General features: G+C 51.0%; 5 protein-coding genes across 5 annotated transcripts; 2 read left to right on the top strand and 3 right to left on the bottom strand.

Annotated features, from left to right (window-relative positions):
• Positions 1-2,017: 2,017 nt before the first annotated feature.
• SMAC4_01808 (uncharacterized protein) lies at positions 2,018-5,375 on the top strand (the record flags this gene model as incomplete). The annotated part of the gene is made up of 2 exons (XM_003348737.2): positions 2,018-3,966; positions 4,030-5,375. The coding sequence occupies exons 1-2, from the start codon at positions 3,777-3,779 to the stop codon at positions 5,373-5,375; spliced, it is 1,536 nt and encodes a 511-aa protein (XP_003348785.1). The 5' UTR covers positions 2,018-3,776.
• A 408-nt stretch (positions 5,376-5,783) lies between these two features.
• SMAC4_01807 (uncharacterized protein) lies at positions 5,784-7,225 on the bottom strand. The gene is made up of 2 exons (XM_003348736.2): positions 7,182-7,225; positions 5,784-7,121 (listed from the first exon to the last, which is right to left on the bottom strand). The coding sequence occupies exon 2, from the start codon at positions 6,945-6,947 to the stop codon at positions 5,940-5,942; it is 1,008 nt and encodes a 335-aa protein (XP_003348784.1). The 5' UTR covers positions 6,948-7,121; positions 7,182-7,225; the 3' UTR covers positions 5,784-5,939.
• A 381-nt stretch (positions 7,226-7,606) lies between these two features.
• Positions 7,607-12,620, bottom strand: SMAC4_01806 (uncharacterized protein). Its single transcript, XM_003348735.2, has 3 exons — positions 10,201-12,620; positions 9,696-9,958; positions 7,607-9,153 (listed from the first exon to the last, which is right to left on the bottom strand). The coding sequence occupies exons 1-3, from the start codon at positions 10,206-10,208 to the stop codon at positions 8,093-8,095; spliced, it is 1,332 nt and encodes a 443-aa protein (XP_003348783.1). The 5' UTR covers positions 10,209-12,620; the 3' UTR covers positions 7,607-8,092.
• A 577-nt stretch (positions 12,621-13,197) lies between these two features.
• SMAC4_01805 (uncharacterized protein) lies at positions 13,198-17,524 on the top strand. The gene is made up of 4 exons (XM_003348734.3): positions 13,198-13,886; positions 13,961-15,750; positions 15,803-16,071; positions 16,132-17,524. The coding sequence occupies exons 1-4, from the start codon at positions 13,597-13,599 to the stop codon at positions 16,951-16,953; spliced, it is 3,171 nt and encodes a 1,056-aa protein (XP_003348782.3). The 5' UTR covers positions 13,198-13,596; the 3' UTR covers positions 16,954-17,524.
• Positions 17,525-17,985: 461 nt separating this feature from the next.
• SMAC4_01804 (uncharacterized protein) lies at positions 17,986-19,845 on the bottom strand. Its single transcript, XM_066089653.1, has 4 exons — positions 19,278-19,845; positions 19,152-19,198; positions 18,874-19,075; positions 17,986-18,802 (listed from the first exon to the last, which is right to left on the bottom strand). Exons 1-4 carry the CDS (start codon positions 19,626-19,628, stop codon positions 18,440-18,442), a joined length of 963 nt encoding a protein of 320 aa, XP_065946417.1. The 5' UTR covers positions 19,629-19,845; the 3' UTR covers positions 17,986-18,439.
• Between the last annotated feature and the right edge of the window lie 1,128 nt (positions 19,846-20,973).

Here is a 20,973-nt window from a genome sequence, read left to right as displayed (position 1 = left end):
CAAGATCTCGACAACAACGGACGGACGGGAGGGAAGGTTGAAGAGTGAGCCAAGACCAAACCCAAAACCAACAGCAACACCAACGTCAACCGACACCAACAGCATAATAACCACCAGCTGCAACCAATCAATCGGCAAACAGAGTCAGCCATTGACCCCGAGACTGGCGGTATGCAGCTCTCAGAACGAGGGTAAAACAGTATCAGAGAAGCACCTCGCCAACGTTGCCCTGCTCCTTTGGAAAATGTAAGCTGCAACATTTTTTCTAGTTCCCCCTCCCGCCCTCTTTATGATGAACCCCTGATAGGGACATCTTATGCCAATGTGGCAAAAGTGATGTGAATTTTGGGCTCGGTATTTTAGTAGATGCTTCGAGTTTCTGATCATAGGGTCGATTGTTATCAAAAAAGAACTGGATCCTTGTCGCTTTGAATATCGCTGACTCGACTCTCTTCGTCAGGTTGCAAGCGGAAGTTGCACTTTCTGTCGTTTTTTCTTCTCAAATTGTGCGCGTTGAAAGCAAGGCGAGACAGTCCAGAGACAGCAGACAAGAAACGAGAAAAGCGACTCATGATGACTGATAACGATTCAAGAAACCAGAACCTAACAAATCCGGGTCCGGCTCCCGTCCGATGATGTTTAACTCATCTGCGGCCTAGGTACCAGACTTTGTGTCGACATAGTACTCAGCAGTCAAAGTCCCAAATCCTTCATACATGCCCGACGTCCACCATACGCACCTATCCGCCATCTTCGGAATTTTTGAGACGAATGTTTGGTTTGGCTGAATTATCAAATCTGCAGTGTTGCTTACCCATGGACTGGAGCACCCTCACCCTGGTCAATCCTGAAACATTGAAACATCTTACCCTCCCCATGGCCCATGCCCTCCCAGGCTGCCCATGTGTGTGTTCTTATGACAATCTTATGCCGATCACTCAATTATCGCTCAAACACATGGTGGATATCCAATGTACCGACTGGCGGGCGGGTGTGCTCACCTTGGAACACCTCAATCGACGAAGATTGGCCTTTTCATCTCAAGCGAGTGTTTTCGTTTCCATCACTTCACTTCACTTCACCTCAACTCACCCAAGAACGAGAAAATCATTATGTTGGTGATGTTCATCGCACATCTTCGGAAACAAAACCCCTTGCGTTTGGGGTACGGGGCAGAGACTGTTGCCTCCTGTGAGGTGAGGTGTAGGCGTGAAAGAGCAAACCGCATAAATCGGTATATTGAACAATCCATACCTTGTAGTAGTAACCAGCACAACACAATGTCTTTCTTCATCTCTCCTTTCAAGTTTCGTGCGCGCGCAAGACGGTGCCCAACTGCACATCTGTTCTGTGTCCGAGCACATTGCGATTCGCATTTTCTTCATTTCATTACCTACTTCAAGCATTATCTTCATGTTGTGCTTCGCACCTGTCTCTTGTCTCTTGGCTCTGTCTCGCTGCCTGTTCGCGGCGTCGCATTGCAAATGTCGTGCACCCCGAAACTCGCTAGCCACACAGGAGAACTTGGCAGGCACAGTTCAGCCTTTATGCTTCTGTGCCTCTTTCGCGCCTGTTCATCCGATTTTCTTGTTTGATGATGATTTTATCATTTCCTTTCCTTGGTGATTGCTTGCTTATGCCCCCTTGGTTCACTCCCCACATCCGCTGGGAAGTTTGTTTTCGGAGTTCGCCACTCACTCTCAGAAAAAGAGACCAAGATAGATACTGTACCGAGAGACAGAGTGGGAAAGGGGCAGAGACCGAGAGGGAGGAGAAGCAAGACATAAAAAGGAAAACTCCCGAGAGGCTCATGCCTGTCAGAATCATATTGAATTGATCCCCACTCATCATTCCCCCTCATTCCCCATCAGCTGAATTGAATATGCAAGGCACCAGAAAAGAAAAGAAAGAGGATGTTTCGAAACACAGACAGCGTGGAGACCACGAAAGCGCCGAAGGGGTCCTTTAATATAAGCGCCACCTCCCCGCGGCTACCCAACAATTTGGGCATTTGTTTGGGGGCATTCCAGCGAACCAACGGGATGGGATGTCCGACTCCACGGATCTCCAGTTGGATGAAACACTGACGGGTTCTCTTGGCGGTACAAATTCCCCGGCGACGGCGGCGCGGCGGACGGCGCCATTCCCACAGGCGGCTGCCAGGGGGCGCTACAATGGAATGCAACTGAGATCGACAACCATCCATTAGGGTGTTGGATTTCGATTTTCCCCTTGACATTTTCCAGCTTCCATTCTTCCTTCTCCCCCTGGCGATCTTGGCTTCCATTTTCTTTCCACCTTCCGCGCTCACATCAGCTTCCATCTTTCAGATTCCCATCCCTCTTCGCTTCGCTTCCGATCTAGTGTAGGAAGGACTCGAATTTAGCTTCACATCGTACCACCTACACCACTGCTGCTGACTGTGCTGCTCGCTCGTTTCGTCGGGTGGCATCCCGTCGTTGCCAAGTTCCCCGATTTGACATGACATCTGTCACGGCACCATAAACAGGCCGCCAAGAGCAAAAGGTGACTGCAGCGGGACGGGGGACAGAAAGGAGAGAGGATGAGCAACATAATTGGACTTTGCTTCTATTCTCATGCTGTGTCGTGAGACTAGTCGTAAACAGGTCTCTATCCCCTCCTTTCGGACGCAATCACGAAGCAGTTTTAACCGACCGACCTACCTCACTACTGCAAGCGTAGAGTACCTCTAGACGCGGGGGAGTGAGTGGAGGGCAAGTGATAGGTCAGGCTATCTCTCTCTGTTGGGCTTCGATAGCAAGAGATGGATTCCATTCACAGTTCACCAACACTCCCTCGATCAGTTGGTCAACTGGACATATCACATCGTCACAACCGAAACGCCCATACCCATATTGTCCCTTCCATGCCTATCATATCACATTATTCCCCATATCCCACAGTGAGCACAAACACCAAGGGCCAGATACACTGCAGTGGCAGTCTGCCGACTTAATGACAGGACACGTTGAAACAGTCAGCTTCCCCCTGTTCCTTGCGTCATGGGTCCGGGTCTGACTGAGGTTTGCTTGCAAAGCTCCGGCGGCGCGTTTGTGTCTCCTTCCTCATATCCTCTTTTTGCCCGAGAAAAGCGGGCGTTTGCTTCTTCTGTTTCTCAGGGTCTTGGTCGCCTGGTTGGTCAAGGTCCCAAGGTTCATTCAAGGGTACCTTACCTTACCTTGTCGAGGACCAGGAGCTTGCCTTGCCATACCCTCACCAACGGAATTGAACCCTACCAGTTGACGAGGGGGGTCAGCCGCCGCCCGAGGACGCTAGACGGAGACAGGGAGACAGGTACGCAGGGGTAGGTTTTAGGGTAGGACTAGCCAGGTACAGTGCAGTGGAAGGTCGGGTAGCACTCGCTCGGTATTCTCACAACCCTGACCTACCTTCATTGCTTGCTTGTGGGTTTTCCCATTCTCTGGTATATATCCCTTTTGTGTTCCCTTCTTTCCTCTCTTGATCGTTTCCTGTTTACTTAACCCTTCCTTTAACCGCCAGACCTTGGTGTTGTTTTCCTCTTCCCTCTTCCTTCCTTTGGAGCCTTCTCAGCTTCTTTTTGCAGAAACAGACTAGAGGTCTGTGATCCGGTCTTTTCTCTCCTCACCTTCATTCAAACCCGGCTTCTTTGGATATTGCTTATCCATTCCTTCCTTCGACACACATATACGACAGAAAAGTCACCTTCAGAACTTTCGACTTCACTTTTCGTGGCTGGCCACTCATCGACACTTACACCAAAAAAATCCGCCATCATGCGTTCCTCCACTGTTCTCGCCGGTCTGGCGACTGTGCTTGCCCCGTTGGCTTCTGCCCACACTGTCCTCACTACCGTTTTCGTCAACGATATGAACCAAGGAGATGGTACCGGTATCCGTATGCCCATCGATGGCAGCACCAGCACCTTTCCCATTATCGACATGAACAGCAACGACATGATCTGTGGTAAGTTTGATCCTTTTCCCATTTCATCACAGCTTGGATCGAAGACACTCACACGTCAAACAGGCAGAGATGGCCTCAAGAAGGTCGGCTACACTATCCCCGCCACCGCCGGCTCAAAGATGAGCTTCGAGTTCCGCGCCTACGCCGACGGCAACAAGCCCGGCTTCATCGACGATTCGCACCAAGGTCCCGTAGCCGTCTATGCCAAGTCCGTCTCCGACTTTGACCAAAACCCTGGCGGCTCCGGCTGGTTCAAGATCTGGCACGAGGGCTACGACGAGTCGACCAAAAAGTGGGCGGTCCAGAAGATCATCGACACCAACGGCATCCTCAGCATCAGTGTCCCAGATGGCATGCCCACGGGCGCCTACCTGTTCCGCACCGAGGTGACCGCCATGCACAACGTCACCAGCAAAGGCGAGAGCTGGGTCGTCGAGCCCCAATTCTACGTCAACTGCGCCCAAGTCTATCTCCAGGGTTCCTCCTCCGGCCAGCTCTCCATCCCCAAGGACAAGGAAGTCTCCATCCCCGGCCACGTCCACCCCTCCGACAAGGGCCTCTGGTTCAACATGTACGAGATGCCGAGTCCGGTTAACTACGTGATCCCTGGCCCCAAGCCCTTCCGCCCTACCACTTCTGGCAATGCCAACGTTAAAGCAGCCCTCGCCATGCCGACCAACTACCCCGGCGCCGTGCCCAAAGAGTGCATCCTCAAGAACGGCAACTGGTGCGGCTTCGAAGTTCCTTCCTACACGAACGAGGACGGATGCTGGGCGGCCTCGGACAACTGCTGGAAGCAGAGCAACACGTGCTTCGACGTCGCTCCCCCCTCGGGCCAGAAGGGGTGCCACGTCTGGGAGAAGGAGAAGTGCCAGGTTATTCAGGACTCATGCTATGCGAAGCAGTTCACCGGCCCCCCGAACAAGGGCAAGGTGTGGGGAGATGTGACGGTTCAGACGAGCGTCAAGGTGCCGGGCGTGATGAAGGGCGCGGATTTGGTTGAGGATTCGGTTGGGTCTGGTACTGAGTCCGCTGCCCCTGTTGTTGACGACAAGGCTGGAAACAACAACGTCGTCAGACCAGTTGACAACAGCAACGTCAACATCCCCGCCGCTACCACTTTCATCACCGCCTCTGCTCCCTCTGTCCCTACCAAGTCTGTCACCACCGTCCCTGCTGCCGCTGCCACCACCGCCGCCGCTGGCGCTGGTAATGGTGAGTACGACAACGGCTCCGAGTCCGATGACGAGGACGTCGTCCAACTCCAGCCCTCCACCACCGTCTTTAACACCGCTACTATTCCACATCCCGCTGCTGCTACTGAGACTCACTCCATCAGGTGCGGCAGGGGTGGTAAGAAGCAGAAGAGGAGGATGCATATCAACAGACATAAGAGGGCGGATTTCTAAGTTGCCCTTTCCAGGGTGGTGGTATGAATGATTCGATGATATCTTATCGTCGATATGCTGGTTGGGAAAATTTGTTCGCTTCTTTACACTCCTTTTCATGGAAATATTTTGATCACTTCTTTTTTCCCATTTGCATCTGTTTTAGGGAATGGAAAACTTCACTTGGATTTTGGGTTACTGGATGAATGGACTGATTTGGAATACTTGACTCCCAAATGGCAATTGCATATTCAATGCTCTCTGGATGTTGGATAGATGGAACAGGAATACAAAGACGTCGCCCAAAGGAATAAGAACTGTTTACCAAGGCAGAAATGATCCAACTGTGTCCACCCACTTTGGTGTTACCGTGTTGATACAGTGAAGAAAGAACGTTTGTCTCATCACTTGAACCCTACAGTTCCAGATGATGCATTTCAACCTACCCATACAATGTTAACGTGATAATACTATCGGGACCTATTTCCTCACCCATCTATCTTCTACACGAGAACTCCCCAATGCTTCATTCAAATGCACCTCTCCATCCATCCTCTAAACAACATTCCTTCCTTCCTTCCACAACTACAACAACTCATCCCTCCAAGGAATCGAATCCTGCGCGCCCACCCTCTCCACCGTCTTCGCCGCCGCCTTATTCGCCTTCCTAACCGCCGCCTCGATATCAAACTGCTCCCCTTTCTTAGCAGCCGTCACCACCTCCAAAGCATACATGCCCACAAACGTGTCGCCAGCAGCCGTGGTATCCACCACCTTGGCCTTTTCCGCTTGCACCAATCCCTTCTTCTTTTCTCCGTCGTTATCACCAGTCATGAAGAAAACGCCCCGACCACCAAGCGTAACAATCACCGTCTTAACCCCCTTGCCCAGGAAGACCTGTCCAACTTTTTCCAATCCCTCCTCGGTATCCAGCACGCTCTCCTCCAGGCCAGACAAGATGGAGGCTTCAGTCTCGTTAACAACCAAATGCGCCAGCCCCTGAAAGGCCTCATCAGGCAACGGCACCGCCGGCGCCGGGTTCAACAGAACCTGCACACCATTTTGCTTCGCAGTCTTCAGCGCCTGGAGGACCGTCGGCACGGGGATTTCCAACTGCATGATCAACAAATCCGGCTTTTCCTGGCCCTCGGCCGCCAGGTTGGACACGGAAGAAACATGCTCCGGCTGCAAGAAATGGTTCGCTTCGGGACTGAGAATGATTCTGTTTTGGCCAGTGGGCTCATCGACAACGATCATGGCCATTCCTGTCTTGGAGCCGGGAGTGTCGAGCACGCGAACGCCGGAGACGTCGACGCCGTGCTTGGAAAGGTTTTCGCGGAGGAGGGTGCCGTAGGAGTCGGTGCCTACGGTGCCTAGCATTGTTATGTGAGCCGTCTCGCTCTCTTCCGGCGAGGAGTGGGAGCGAGAGAGTTTCGCGCATGCAACGGCTTGGTTGGCGCCCTTGCCGCCGGGGGAGACGGCGACCGAGTTGGCGGTCATTGTCTCGCCTGGCAAAGGGTGGTGGGAGACGTAGGCTACTAGGTCGATGTTTAGGGAGCCTAGGACTGTGATTCTTGGGGTAGTGGTGGCCATTTTGTCGGTGTTTATTTTTGGTTTTCCGGTGAGGTGAGGTGATGTGAGTTGACGTGAGTTTGCCGTTGTTCAGTTGACGATTGATTACCGAATGGTTCGCGGCGGTGGTGATGTGGCGATGTGGTGGTGATGCCAAGCTTGGTGTTGAGGGGTAGCGTGCTGTGCTACTGTTTGCTATGCGGGGAAGCGTCAATTTTGAGGGCAAGCTTTCGGGGAGAAAACAAAGAGACTCACTGAAGCTTATACAACTTGGAGATCAAAGTTCACGGTGAAAATTCAAGGTTAGTGAGACGGAAAAAGATTTTGTAGAAGGAAGGAAGAAGAATCCGCGAAGCTATTGGGCCAAGGCTAAAAAGGTGACGTCTGAATTGGGAAGGTGGTCTGACGCTCACCGAGGCTGGGCAACGTTTAACCGGCGGTATCCGCCTAGAGCCCAACACAAACGACGGACAAAAAAAGTTGATGATCACCTGGTAACAAACAAATATCATCTTTTTGTGTAATAACTTTCAAATATGTTGTAGACGGAGGGTATTTGCTTGCAAACTTTGTTGATAACTTTGACAGGAGCCAAGCATGGATGCGTTTTCGAACCATCACAGCCAAGAAAGCACAAATTAGTGTCGTCTTTCTTCGTCTACCACCCACATGTTCTGAGATGCAAAGAAAAATTGGCTTCATTATCAGTCTATAACGAGGGTATCTTTCTCTCCTATCCAATTCTGTCTATATACTCGAACGCAATTTGTGTGGCCCATCCATGTCCCTGAACAAAATCTATGTGGTATCTCAAAAGAAGGAAGGATCCGAAAAGACCGGAATATGTTCTCGTAGCAAAACGAGGGGCATGAAAACAAGCATGCGAGAGGAAAAGGAAAACCCGAAAACCGCCCACATTCAACGCCTGCAGATATCCAAAAGAACTGCTGCCAACCCGTTAAACGATTGCAACTGCCTGCCCTTCCTTAGATAACCGCTGATGATCTGGTACCGGGCGTGCCGTATCTATTCATCATGATCCGTCAGACCAAGACCACAAGCTCATATGACCAAACCAGGATATTTTTGTCATACACCTCGCGAGATGCGGACAAAACATCCTTCCTTCCACAGTTGTTGTCTCCCACCTCCCCATCCTTACACATTCACCTCTTATACTCAGCAAGAACCCCTTCCAAACACCCCGCCGCCCTCCTCTCCCCCTTCCGAAACCCCCCACAGAACCACTCCGGCAACACCTCTCCACAATTAGCATTCGCATGTTCAGCGGCGAACCCGACCTCCGCCTCCTTCCCGCACTTCTCCCGCGTCAGTCTGACCGCTTCAATAAGCATATCCCTCCCGACTCCCCTGCCTCTATACCTCAACTTGGTCGTCCACGCTCTAATCACGCCTCTCCCGCCCTTCAAACTCTTTGCCGAGAAAGAATTATGTCTCGAGTGCGACTTACGCGCCTTATTCGACGACGAAGTCGAAGAATTAGGATTAGCGGACCGTGAACTGGCAGGTGGTTCCAGCCGCAGAACCAAAGCCCCGATTAGCTCGGTGCCGTAGTACGTCCCTAGGACAATATCCTCTTCTTGCTCTCCCCCTGTACCTGTACCTGTGCTTGTACTAGTCTCGGAGGATGGGTTAAGTAGCCAGTCCCACGACAAAGACTCGGCGAGTTTTATGTACCCCGAGGTGAAGTAGCGGATGGTCATTAGGTAGGTCATTACTACCCCTGACAGGAGCATGACGGTGGTGCCTAGGTCTGAGTCTTCTGCTGGTTTGCGGGCGATGCCGAATTGGTAGACTATGCCCAGGCTTGCGAAGAGAATGGCCAGACAGGCGGGGTGGGTGATAAGGTGGTAGGAGGCTTGTTGGCGCTGCTGGGCGATGGAGTCGGCGATGAGCTTCAGGGCGTCGGTTTTGGCGGGGCGGGTAGTGAGGATGTCGAGGGTGAGAGGGGGGATGTCGTCGAGGTTTTCCACGGCGGCACCGCTGCCGGTGGTTGTTGGTGGTGTTGATGTTGACATAATGGTGGATTTTACTCTGGATTTTGACTTGGTGGACGAAGTCGAGGATGAGGATGAAGATGGTGTGCGGGATAGCTTCTGCGGTAGTGGTGGTGGAACGTAGGTGGGCTCTAGGTAAGGGGTGGATGGGTTGGAGGAGAGCCCGGAGTGAGGTAGGACGAGGTTGGCGCGGAGGAAGGTGAAGAAAGCTGGTGCGTTATTGATGTTAGAATTGGTGTTGTAGGTAAAGTAGTATCTTGAGCTTGAAGAAAAGTTGAAGAGAGATTCAATGGTGGCAAAGGTTCCGAGTAAACAATCACCGGCGCGTGAGCTGAACAATTAAGGAGGAAGGTAAATATTTGGCCACGTGGAAATCTTCGAATAATTCAAGCACGGTTCATTCTCGACTGCATCGCATAATTGTTGAATTTGGATATCGGCGTGTTGAAATCGGGAAGTCAAGCACGTGTCTCTTCGACGGGGTGAGTCGCACTCTCGTGCTTGTCTTGGCCGATGAACGGACCGGGGTATCGGGCCCCGCCGACCCCGGAATTGTCCCCATGTTGAACGGACCTCAGACCGAGCCAAGAAATCCAGGCCCAAGCAAGAAAAAATTCGACCCCAAGGCAAGAACAAACCAGACAAAAGTCAACCCAAAAAGGGGGGATCGTAATTCGGCCTAATGGGAAATGTTCTCTCGTGATGCTTGTTTTGCTGAAAAACAGACAGAAAAGTGAAAATGTTCACTCACCAGCACTGGTCTTGAGTCCCGGCACGGCGTTGATAGTCCTGTCAACCATCCGAGGGTGGCATTTGCTCAAGTCGAGCTCTGTGATGCTGCTGGATGACATGTGGTGTGAGCCGTCCATGTTATTGGAGCGCTGTTGTCGAGGCGTGTTGATGGCGGTGTTGCTTCCAGTGCTGCTGCTGGGATGCGACTGCGGAGGCGGTAATCTGAGCGGAGGCCGGCAGTGAACCGAGCTAGAGGACGTGGTGTAGGTAGAGGTGTTGCGCCTGTAGCGTTGGTAATTCAGGGTTTATATTAGCAGCCGTCAGGGCCTTTCGTTGTGGGTGTCTTCATCAATGCCTTTCACCGTTCAACAAGTATGATGAAGCAAAATTTGAGCGACAAACATGGGAAGAGAGGACGAGATGAAAGAAAACAAAGTTTAGGCCCGAACCCAAAAACAAATATCAGCGAGGGGTGTAAAGTGCGTTGGGTTTTGTCTCAGGGATCCCTCAACCTTATTTCTCACCTAGACATTCTGGAGATGGTGTGGGTTTTGTGCGTGTGGATCCTTTGGGGAGAAACGTGAATGGAGTCTGGCTGTCCTGGGGGTCATGAATGGAGATTCCCCCGAGGGCTGGGCTGGTCTTTTTGTTTCAACTTCTGAAGCAGCTGTAGGCTGGATGACGACAGGAAGTGTATGTATATGTAGGTTATGTCGGCCTTCCCGCAATAGCCCGCAGCGACATGGTTGACATGTTCTACATGTACATGACATATATAGGCCGATCTCTTGACGGTAGACGGCCATCACCTCATGTATAAGTGACCTGTGACAAGATCTCCGCGAAGTAAGGGGGTGGGTGTACGTAGAACCTCTGAGCTTCTTCCCGTGACTGACAGGCTATCAGGCCTTCTTGAGAGGATGGCTGCATTGTCTGGAACGTGCAGAGCTTGTTTATTGTTGCATGTCGCCTCCTTTGTCCAGACAAAGATCCCAGAGCTTTGGTCAGTGGTTGGGAACCAACAAACGACGGAAGCGATCGATATCACCCGTCTCTACCTTTTTTCACGAAACTGCATCTGCATGGCTTCCATGCTCGATGGCGCGATAAGACGGAGAGACACAGGCCAATCGTTTGGATGTAAAAACAACCTCTATTCCTCTCTGCTGCAAGTCAGTGTGCCAACCGCGTGCTCCGGATTCCACAATGTCTGGCTCGTGTGCCGTCAAGTTTGCCGAAAGGGCGGCAAGACGGCAACACCAGGAAATCCAAAATAAACGAAGCCGAGTGCGCAACAACTAGTTGGTGTGACAATGTGGGGGGTTCAGTGTGACAGTTCCAAACTTGGATTGGTATGGATGGGCAGTGAGGTTTGGCAGGTGTTTTGCTAGCCTCCTTTTTTCATGTTTCGTCCATTCTCTGCTCGTCTCTTTGGGTGTTCTGAGTGGTCTGAGAGTCTGTTTCGAAACCCGAGCCGACAGAGAGCAGATCATGATGAAGGGCACGTCGGGGTTGACATCGACAGACGATCAGAAACAACGACGCTCGATCATTTCCTCCTAGGGTGAAGCGGAAGGACAGAGCAAGTTGCCAAAGTTGGCTCGGTAAAAGTAAGTTGACATATGAATGTGCTGAAGATGGTGGCTTTTGTCACAGGGATTCTCGCGCGATCTTGGAAAGAGGGGTTGCTCAGGTTTTGCGAGCCCGTGATCGTAATAAGAGATGCAGCTGATGATGGGTTTGCTGATAGCGTAGAAGCACGGCGTGGGTGAGGTGGTTATGGGTTTGTCGCCAAGTCCTTGTGTTCCGAGTAGTCGGGTCCCAAAGGTATATCTGCTTGTATCGATAGGGATGATGTCGACGATAGTTGAAGTGGTGTTGGTGGGTTGCATTTTCCGTGCTCTCTATCAAATTTTGAGACTGTGAGTCGGTCCTTGAATTTGATCATGTCAGCGACTGTTGGAGGAGTGAGTGCCCCTCCAAGTTGACTCCACCAACCCCTCATCGGGCTGTTGAACCCCACTATCAAGGCCAGAAGGCTCCCTCCCTGTCACGACCTGTCTCCCGTCCCTGGGGCACTCAATCTCAAACACGGCGTGCATCGCCTGCCTCATGTAAAACATGTCGCCAGGATGAAGTAACCCCAGCCTCAGCGTCAGCTTTGTTTTGGATCCATCGCGGGATTGGATATCGAAACTTGCTCAAACGAGTGTGTACTTAAGTGTAATATATGTAAATAGTACACTTCCATCCAGATGGAGGTCTTTGTCGTATGGACCTGCTCACTGCTGCTGAGTGAAGGCGCTGCTTTTGTCTCTCGCCGTCAGCACTCCCGTCCGACGGCAATTCAAGATAAGAAAAGGTCTCAAAGGGGGGTGGGTGTCTTGCTGCAGTATCACACTAATCGAATCTTGGAAGCAAAAAAGGAATGATGCTGTATCCCACATCGACACCATAGATTGTACTGTCTCTATCAATCTCGATGGACTGATAAGGAGCGGTCAGGTTGACGACGGGAGCCAACAAGACGAACCTAGAGGTAGGGAGAGAGGAGTAAATTGTAGGAGCATCCTGAGCCAAGATCCATTGACACCAAAACCACAGCATCACAGAGTCCATGGCCTTTTATCGTCAACCATCACCTCCCGGTACCACACACATGAGGTGGTCAACGCAATCGATGTTGCTTATCGCGTCTTAATCGACAGCAAGTTCCGGGTAAGCCAATTCCGGGATGCAGGACTTGGGCAGGCTGTGAAAGTGGTAAAAAGTCCTCCAGCCCGGTCATGATATACCTATCAGCAATGTGCTTGTACGACAGGACGTCATATCAATCCCAGCTGAACATGGACCAAAGGGTCTCGACAAAGATGGAGGAACCGATTCTGCCTTGCAAACAGCCTCACCATCGACCTTCATCACCACGAGTTTTCTCGCGTTTTTCAAAGGACTTTTTCGACGATGCAACACCATCTTGACGCCAACATCGACTATCCAATCGATCATACCGAACTGGAAATGCGGTAGGGAAAGGGAATGGCAACTGGCCTTACCCATAAAAGACAACAGTCCATGGCATTGTCTAACGTTACGACTTGACCATGAAGGTGCCTGCCAAGACCAGGTCCAGCAGTCTTGTCAGCTGTGGTGTCTGTCAATATTCAAGATGCCATCTGCATTCAAGTGCCGGCCAAGCCACCACGGTTGGACATCCATCCTCCCATCATGAACAACCCCTCCACAACCAAGACAACATCTTCAAGGAGGCAGCCAATCCCCCGTCCCCTTCTGCCCTGCGCTACATCCATTCGGGCCTGTCACCACCCTCAATCTGCAGCCTGGAACGATTCAAGGTGACCAGCCCGACCAAGATGTGTGGCTAGTGACCGATCGAGCCAGTCAGAGTCGTTCTCACAGACGGTCCAGCCCCAAGCAGAGAGTCCAGAGCAACTTTCCTCTCAAGTCCTACGACTGACCCCGGCTCTCCAACCGCAAAAGTCCTAAGAATGATGGCGTACCACTGGCCGACAACCTCACTTTGCTGAGCTGGCTTGCCATTAGCTAGGCTTCTCACTCATTTGCTTGCTCTGTTCGCCGCATTGTATACCGAACCTCTAGCTTTCTAGGACCTCAACCACAACCCGCGCGCCATCGCGTAATCCCGTCGATCCGGCTCTGCTTTCACAAATCTCACTTCTCTGGCCAATGCCCCTGCTCGCCATCCCGTCTGCATTATAACAAACAATGTGTGGCGAATGATTTCTCAGATGACCGTGCCTGCGTCGTCTGTTCTTTCTCTTTGCTAGAGACTATCGTTCCTGGTATCGCCATCAGGGATCCTCGCTGCTGCTGCCGCTGCTGTTGTACCTGCTCGCCTACCTCTACCTTTGTCCTGAAAGACATCCCATACAGGTAGAAAGATGGACGCCAAAAAGCCGGCGACGTCTCTCATGGAAGATGACACCTTCTCCTTGACCTCCTTCATCACTGGATACACGTCGTCTACAACAAGAACGCTATCCTCATATCATCCAGGCCAACATCAGATCAGTGGGGATTCACAAAGCTTATATCAGCCCTATGGGGCCCATGCTTCTTCTCCCTTCCATCCCATCTTGGATCCGAGCTCGGTATCTCAACAATACCTATTACAACAGCAACCCGAGCATCAACAACAGCACCAGCCTCATTCTGAACAACTATCGTGTGTGTATGTTCTCTGCTTTCCTAATCCTTCCGTATTACAATCCGGGGTCAAACCTTGGGGCTAAGTGTGCATCATAGGACCAAAGAAACCCTCCGCCAGGACTGTGCGCAGGCCAGATTCATCATATGGGCTGCCGTAAAACGCAACCTATGTCCAACACTAAAAGACGAAGAACGATCGAAATGTCCGCTCCATCAGTGTCAGAAGCTGTTGAGTGACCACGAGTCAATGCTTAAGCATTTGGTCAACTGCAGGTATCTTTCGACAGGAGAGTACTGGTGTCCTCAGCACAATCGGGTCGAGCGTTTTGATGATGTCAAGTGCAAGCGATGTCTCAGTCATCCATCCAAGAGGAGGAAGATGTTGTTCATGGCCAAGAAGTTCTTCCACGGATTAGGTCACAAATCCAAGAAAAGTCAGGATTCCGGATTCGATGTTGACCAGTATTCCAGTGCGCCACCGCCCTACGAGAGCGTTGCTCCTGTGGATCAGTCGATGCCGGTTCAAACCGGACCTACCGAATTGGAATCGGTGACGAGATATGAAATTGACTCTTTCGAGCCACCCGTCATCCATCAATATCCCCAGGAAGGACCCGAAATCGGTGTCGACCCGCAGTCACTCATGGTGTCCGCTCCATCCGTGGTACTTACCTTACCCGAAACGTTGTCCGGGATACCTGAGATGCCCGAGCCTGTGGAGCTCGAATGCACCCAACCACCACATGTGGTTCTTTCGACTTATCAGAGCTTTATGGGGATGGACTGGGAAGCTTCAATGGCATCCCAATCGGTGTCGCCATTCCACTGTACCCTATCGGACGATGCCTCAGGGCGCAGCAGTCAGAGCAGGCCGAGCCTTCAAGTCAACACTCAAGGCCTGCCGGGTCACCGTCACCCACAACGGCATGCTTCCAGGCCTGCCGTGGCCCCATCTCGCAGCCATGGTCTATCTCCTCAGTCATCCGTCAGGTCCAATGCGAGTGCGGATACCACCTTTACCACCATGAGTTCAACGTTGGTGTCCCCGGTAACGGATTATAGCGAAGGGTTGAGCTCCGACATGGCTTGGTCAGTCAGTGATACCAAGATGGCCGCTGAATTCGACGAGATCCTTGAGACATCTCACGATGCGTCATTCCCCAGCATCTTTAATGGATTGGCTGAACTCCCGGCTGAGTTGCCTGTTCCGCAACTGCCGGATGATTTCCTATTTTCCATGGAGATGCCATCGAAAGAATCGACATATCCCACCCAGCTTGACCTGACAGCAGACGATCCCACGGACATAGTTGATTCTGACCAAATAAAAGTTCAAAATGACAGCATTTGCAACTCCGAGGTCGAGACAATGATCATCTCAGCCTGGGATCTCATTCAGGAACACTTATCAGCGTCAAGACATGCAGTCCAAGATATCCCGGAAAACCCCCTGGCCAAGCAGCTTCAAACGATGTCATCCAAAGATATAGCGCTCACTGGTTTACGAACATTTCGATCGATGCTTCAAGGAGAGCAACCTTCGTCGTCAATGGATTTTGTCTGCTTGATACACGTCATATATGCCTTCAACTTCGTCACTCGACAAGAACACATGGAACAAGATGCCAAGGACTTATTTCTCCAGTGTCTGGCTTACGAAAACATACTCCCTGAGAATGAAGGAGATCCGTACCGCCAACTGGTGTATCAGATTTTGGAACCATCGGGAATCACGACTGGAGATTTTGGTAACTTCAGTGCAAAGTCCCCTGTTGTATCCCTGAGCAGATCATCTAGTCTAAAAGGAAAAGCTCCCACCACACGAGTAGATCTCAGCAGCACCAATTCTGATACCCTCCTGATTGCAGGATGTCGGTTCTTGGATGGTAAGTGACCACGTCTACTGCGTCTTCAAACAGCAAGCTAACAAACCGCTAGAACTGGAAAGCTGCATTGTCTTCGGTCAACCATCACACTCGCTCGGTATTAACAACTCCGAACTCCATAAGAAGCATCAAGAGGTTCTCATGTTTTCCGCAAACCAAGGATTCTCATCGGATGTCACCAATATGCTCTGTGAACTGGTCAAGCACAACGGGGATTTGCAACTGCTCACAGGAAACCTGTCGGAGATATGCAGCAAGGCCAATAACGGTGCCATCTTCTCTGGTCGACGACTTGAGATCGAGGTTCTTCACGCTGGAAAGGTTTGTCTTGCACAAGTCCTCAGGGATCTCCGAATAAGTCATGCTAACAACCATGATTAGGAATGCATGCCTGCGAGTCGCTATTACAGTAACTACGTCCCAAAGGTCTGGGAGTTATGCGACGAGATCTACCTCAAGTATTTCGGAAGCGTCAACGATCGTGTTGTATATCACCAACTCGGCATATCAGTGATCGAGTCCATGATCTCGGAGTTCGATAACACAACAGGCCACTCCACAACAACCACTGAAGAACCCCAAAACGAACTAGAGGGTTTCCTGAAGGAGCAGACGGATATCGACAAACTCTCCACGGATTCTACTCACCATCGCAAGGTCTCCGTGCCGACAATGACCCTCACCCCACCCGAAACTCTGTACAGCTCCCACGTCGCCAGTCCCGCAGCTACAACGAATTCTGGACCGCAGCAAACACAAAATAAAAAGCACCAACAAAAACAAAAACTGCAGCAACAATACCAAAAGGCTTCCCAACCCCAGTCCCAGATTCCCTCAGAACAACAAACTCCATCCGCCACTCCCACTCCTTGCCAAAAACCCGACTCCGATCCCCAGTCCCCACCCCAATGCCACCTCTGCGACTACCGTCCCAACGGCCACCCCCGCTGGTACAAGGGAAGCATGGCCAAGCACATGAAAGTCAAACACAGCGATCAGCCTGACCGTATCTACGCCTGCACGTACCCTGGTTGCAAGAGCCAGTATAAGAACCGCCCGGATAATTTGCGACAGCACAAGATTGAGAAGGGGCATTGGGTTGAGGGCGAGGAGGGATTTGGATACGGTTCAGGGGCCAATGAGAGGAGGCCAAGTAAGAAGAGGAAGAAGGGAAGTGAGCACGGTGATGAGGAAGGGATTTGATGGCGAATCAGCCGCGAGATGGGCTACCGAGTCGGATGGGTGATTGATGAACCTGTATTGACGGTTATGGATGATGGATGATCTGGTTATCACGAATAACTAATTGGGAAAAAAACCAGCCAGCGAGCGGATGACGATGATTTCTTCCTTTTCCTCACTTTGGGCGGTTTGAAGAGTCGACTTTGACGGCTCAGAACGGCGTCTGTTTTGGATTTTGAAACCGGGATGGGGACAGGGACTGGGCTCCGCCCCTCTTATACTACAGGATCACAGGACTCACAAACACACGACGGCTACGGTCGGCAAACGGACAGACTTATTCTTCTCTTCTTCTTTGATGTGTATATAGATACCATTGCATTGCATTGCTTGGAGTCTGGGTTTGCATTTATATTTCGGTCTTGCTCACATGCGGACCACAACTGCACAACTACATACATAGTTGCGCGGACGATACTGGCGTGGGCACCGAAGGCAATTATTTAGTTGAGAGAATTGACAGAAGCTAGCCGTCATCATCAACAGGTGTGATGGGTGGTGCGCTTTGCTTTGTTTGACGTACATACCTACTGTGTATTGGTTTTCATTGCATTACATCGTGAACACTACGTGAGGTGATATTTTGGAAGTGTGGGTGAGTACCTAAGTAGTGCTAAGGTAACTCCTGGAGCGCAACTCGATCTGTCTATCTTAACGGTTCATAACTCACAAATTCTGTTATGGTAATGAGTCTTGTCCTCGGATTTTGAAGGCCTATTGCTGGGTGAAGAGCAACAAAATTACGACGGAAAAGACTGGAAAAGACTCCCATCGACCACAACGTTCCAACACTGGAATTTAGCGAGACCTCGCCCCCATATATACTCTCTCTATCTTCCCTCACAAGGCTCGGAACTTCATGTTTCCATTTCCATTTCCATCCACCCTCGCATCTTCTTCCACATATCTTAGAGCCATGGCGTCTAGTTCTAGTTCTAATGCTCCCGGGTTTCCCTCAATTCACAAGATTACCTAGGTGTAATTGGCGAGGTACAATCAGTCAAGCTCCCACCGGGCAGGTCATCATGATTATATTTGCACTTATTCAAACCTATTCGGACATTGCATAACCTCCACGCATCCGAAGATAAAAACACTTTCCAAAAGAAAAAGAAAAGGAGAAACCATCTGCAGCTAAATGACCGAGATTGACACATGAGAAATGAATCCAGAAGGTCAAGGAAGCTGCGAAGGAGTAAGTGAAAATTTCCACACGTAACTGAAAGAATGAAAGAAACCGACTGACAAAGGAGAAGGGAAGGAAGGAGCACAGGATGTGTCCGGCATTGACCGCACCGGTCGCTCCTATCTTTCTTTTCCCGTCCCCATTCCCATTCCCATCTCCATCTCCATTCCCCCCTACCTACAGTAGGTACATACCTCTATCCTCTCAACCCCAACGACCTAGAGATAGTAGCTCCTCAAGTTCCAGGTTCCTCAACTTTTCTCAAGGATTAACATACCCAGGCTTCACCATCCCCCACCCATCGCCCTTCTCAATCGTCAACTCCTTCACCTTCTCCTCAAAACTCCAGCTCTCATCGCTCGGGCACAAATCAAGACATCTGAGGTTAATCGGCCAAACCACGTTTCTCCACCTGAGCACCATTTCGGGGTCAGACATCGTGGCCCGGATAATCTCCTCCGTCATGGCCTCGTTGGTTTCGTTGGTAAGCGGCACGCCGCAATTTTTGCAAAAAGTCTTGCACATGACTTTTTTGAGGCAGGCGTACGAGGTTAGGTTTTCTCTGGAACCTGCGGAAAAGGAGATTTGCGAGGGGGAGGTGGGGTAGGTCCAGATGCAGCCGCCCTGTTTTCGGGGGTGTTAGTATAGGTTTGAAGACTGAAGGAAGAAAAGGGTGTGAAGGATTGGAGACATACCCGCTGGCAAATACTACAATTACACTCCATCACCTTCTCCTTGAACGTCTTATCCAACGGGCCTTTAGTCTTGACAGCCACCTTCACGGCGCCGCAGTGGCAAGAGCCATGGTAGACGACGCCATTCTCGACTTCGGCCTTGGGTTCGAGCCCGTCAAAGGGAGCTGGTTGGTATGGGGGTCCGATGCTTTTGCCGTCGAATCTGTTTTGTAACAGAACCGTGTTAGTAGTCACTCTCTAGTAGCTTGTGAGAAGGATAGGTAAGGAAATGAACATACTCCTTAACCTCCAAATCCCAAATCTTCAACTCCTGAATCGCTCTCACCTATTTCTTCTGTCAGTAACCCTGTCCACCATCAATCACATCACATCCCCACCCCCAGCTTTAATACTCAAATACTCACATTAACCCAAACCCCCTTCCCCTTTTCTTTCTCCTCCCTCTCACAAACCGCATAAACCCCCGTCCCACACTCCGCACAAAACTTATGCTTCGTGGCCTTCGGACCCGTCACATATTCCGTTAATTTTCCTTGGTCTTTGACGACCTCCAACTTGTGGCCCTGATTGGTGTCGAGGATCACCCAGAGATACCCCTTTTTGCGGCAGATGGAGCAGTTGCAGGATTCGACCGAGACGATCTCGGGGACGAGGATGGTGAAGATGAAGGAGCCGCAGTGGCAGTTGCCGCGGTAGGATTTGAGGGGTGGTTGTTGGCCTTGGGCTTTGGAGTCGGTGACGGGGGTGGAGGACATGGTGCAATGGGTTGGGTATGGGTTGAGGCTGTGAAGTGGTTTGTATATCTAGAAGTCGGTAATGGATGGGTAGGTACGGTAGGGGTTTGACGTAGGACTGGAGAGTGATGGTTTGAGGACAGACTCAAGTTTGGACTCAAGATTGCGTGATCTTCTCTTCACCTTTATATTCATATCCCTTACTACAGCAAAAACTGTTTCAATCACTGTTGTTCACCACTACTGTGCTACGAGAGTAATGAAACCTCGACTTTCAACTACCCAAGAACTACGGGGCAGGCGCCACCTAGGCAGCAGCGGCAACCATGGACACGCTTGCGGGCGGATGTATGTCAGCTTCCTTGGTCTACCACAAAGGAAGGAAGGAACCACACACGACCCCGCTTCCATTTACAGATTGTCATATTATCAGTCAATCTGCCGCAACCCCCTTTGAGGTGACACTTGAGGTAACGACAAACATATTAGTGCAGTTGGATGAAAGGGAAAAAGCTCGGTGCTCGTGTAACTTCCGTGATGCTTCGGATGTTCCGTTGATTTGATGCACACCGTCTCTGAAAGGCGTGAAGAGGGGACTAGGCAGGATGATGATGATGATGTCTCACCGTGAACGTAGGACGGGAGGAATACGACAAGCTACGCCCAAGCCACGTTGAATGGTACAGTACAAACGCGAGACGCGGTTCACAAATGTTCCAAACGCCCCGCATCGCAAACCGACGCGTGGAAACACGCTATCAGGTGATTTTGAAATGATGGATCACGGCCAAGATGACTCAGCCCTGCAGAGTGCTTTAAAAGTGTCGGACCGGGTCGTGATCTGATTGACTGAGGGGTCGTTGTGACTGGTGAGGGCGGCTGACAGTCTGAATTATTGTGTTTCCCGATTTGTTATCGTGGTGTGCTGTGATAGGCGAATTAATGTCCCCTTGCTGTGCCCAGGTCCGTCAGAGTTGCATTCAACCCGTTTTATTCTTGAATGTTTGGTGTTAATGGATGGGTTGTTGAGTTGTTGAGAGTTGGGAAACGGAATTACTGCGTATGAATTCTCGAGATGATGGGACTCTATCTCGAATTGGATCTTGCTTTCTTCGACATGGAAGGGATCAACGGTTTGTTTCCCTTGATTCAGGTGGTTGGTGCCATGAGGTTGTTCCGCCCTGGTCAATGAAGGTTAGTGATGACGGAGAGGAGCTCTCATTCCCAGTGTCACCGGCGAGGAGCAACCTCCGCTTGGCCCCCACGCCGAGAGCATAAAGCCGGGGTTTTAGCGCCCGTCAAGGCGGAGCAAAGTGGAGCCATTTCCCGGGGCCGGAACACGGACTGTGGACCCCTGACAGGCCCC

This window comes from Sordaria macrospora, chromosome 3, assembly GCF_033870435.1.
Source record: "Sordaria macrospora chromosome 3, complete sequence".
In the NCBI taxonomy this organism is placed as follows: Eukaryota; Fungi; Ascomycota; class Sordariomycetes; order Sordariales; family Sordariaceae; genus Sordaria; species Sordaria macrospora.
Note: the sequence above shows the minus strand (reverse complement) of the source record. Positions and strands in the feature narration are given on the sequence as shown.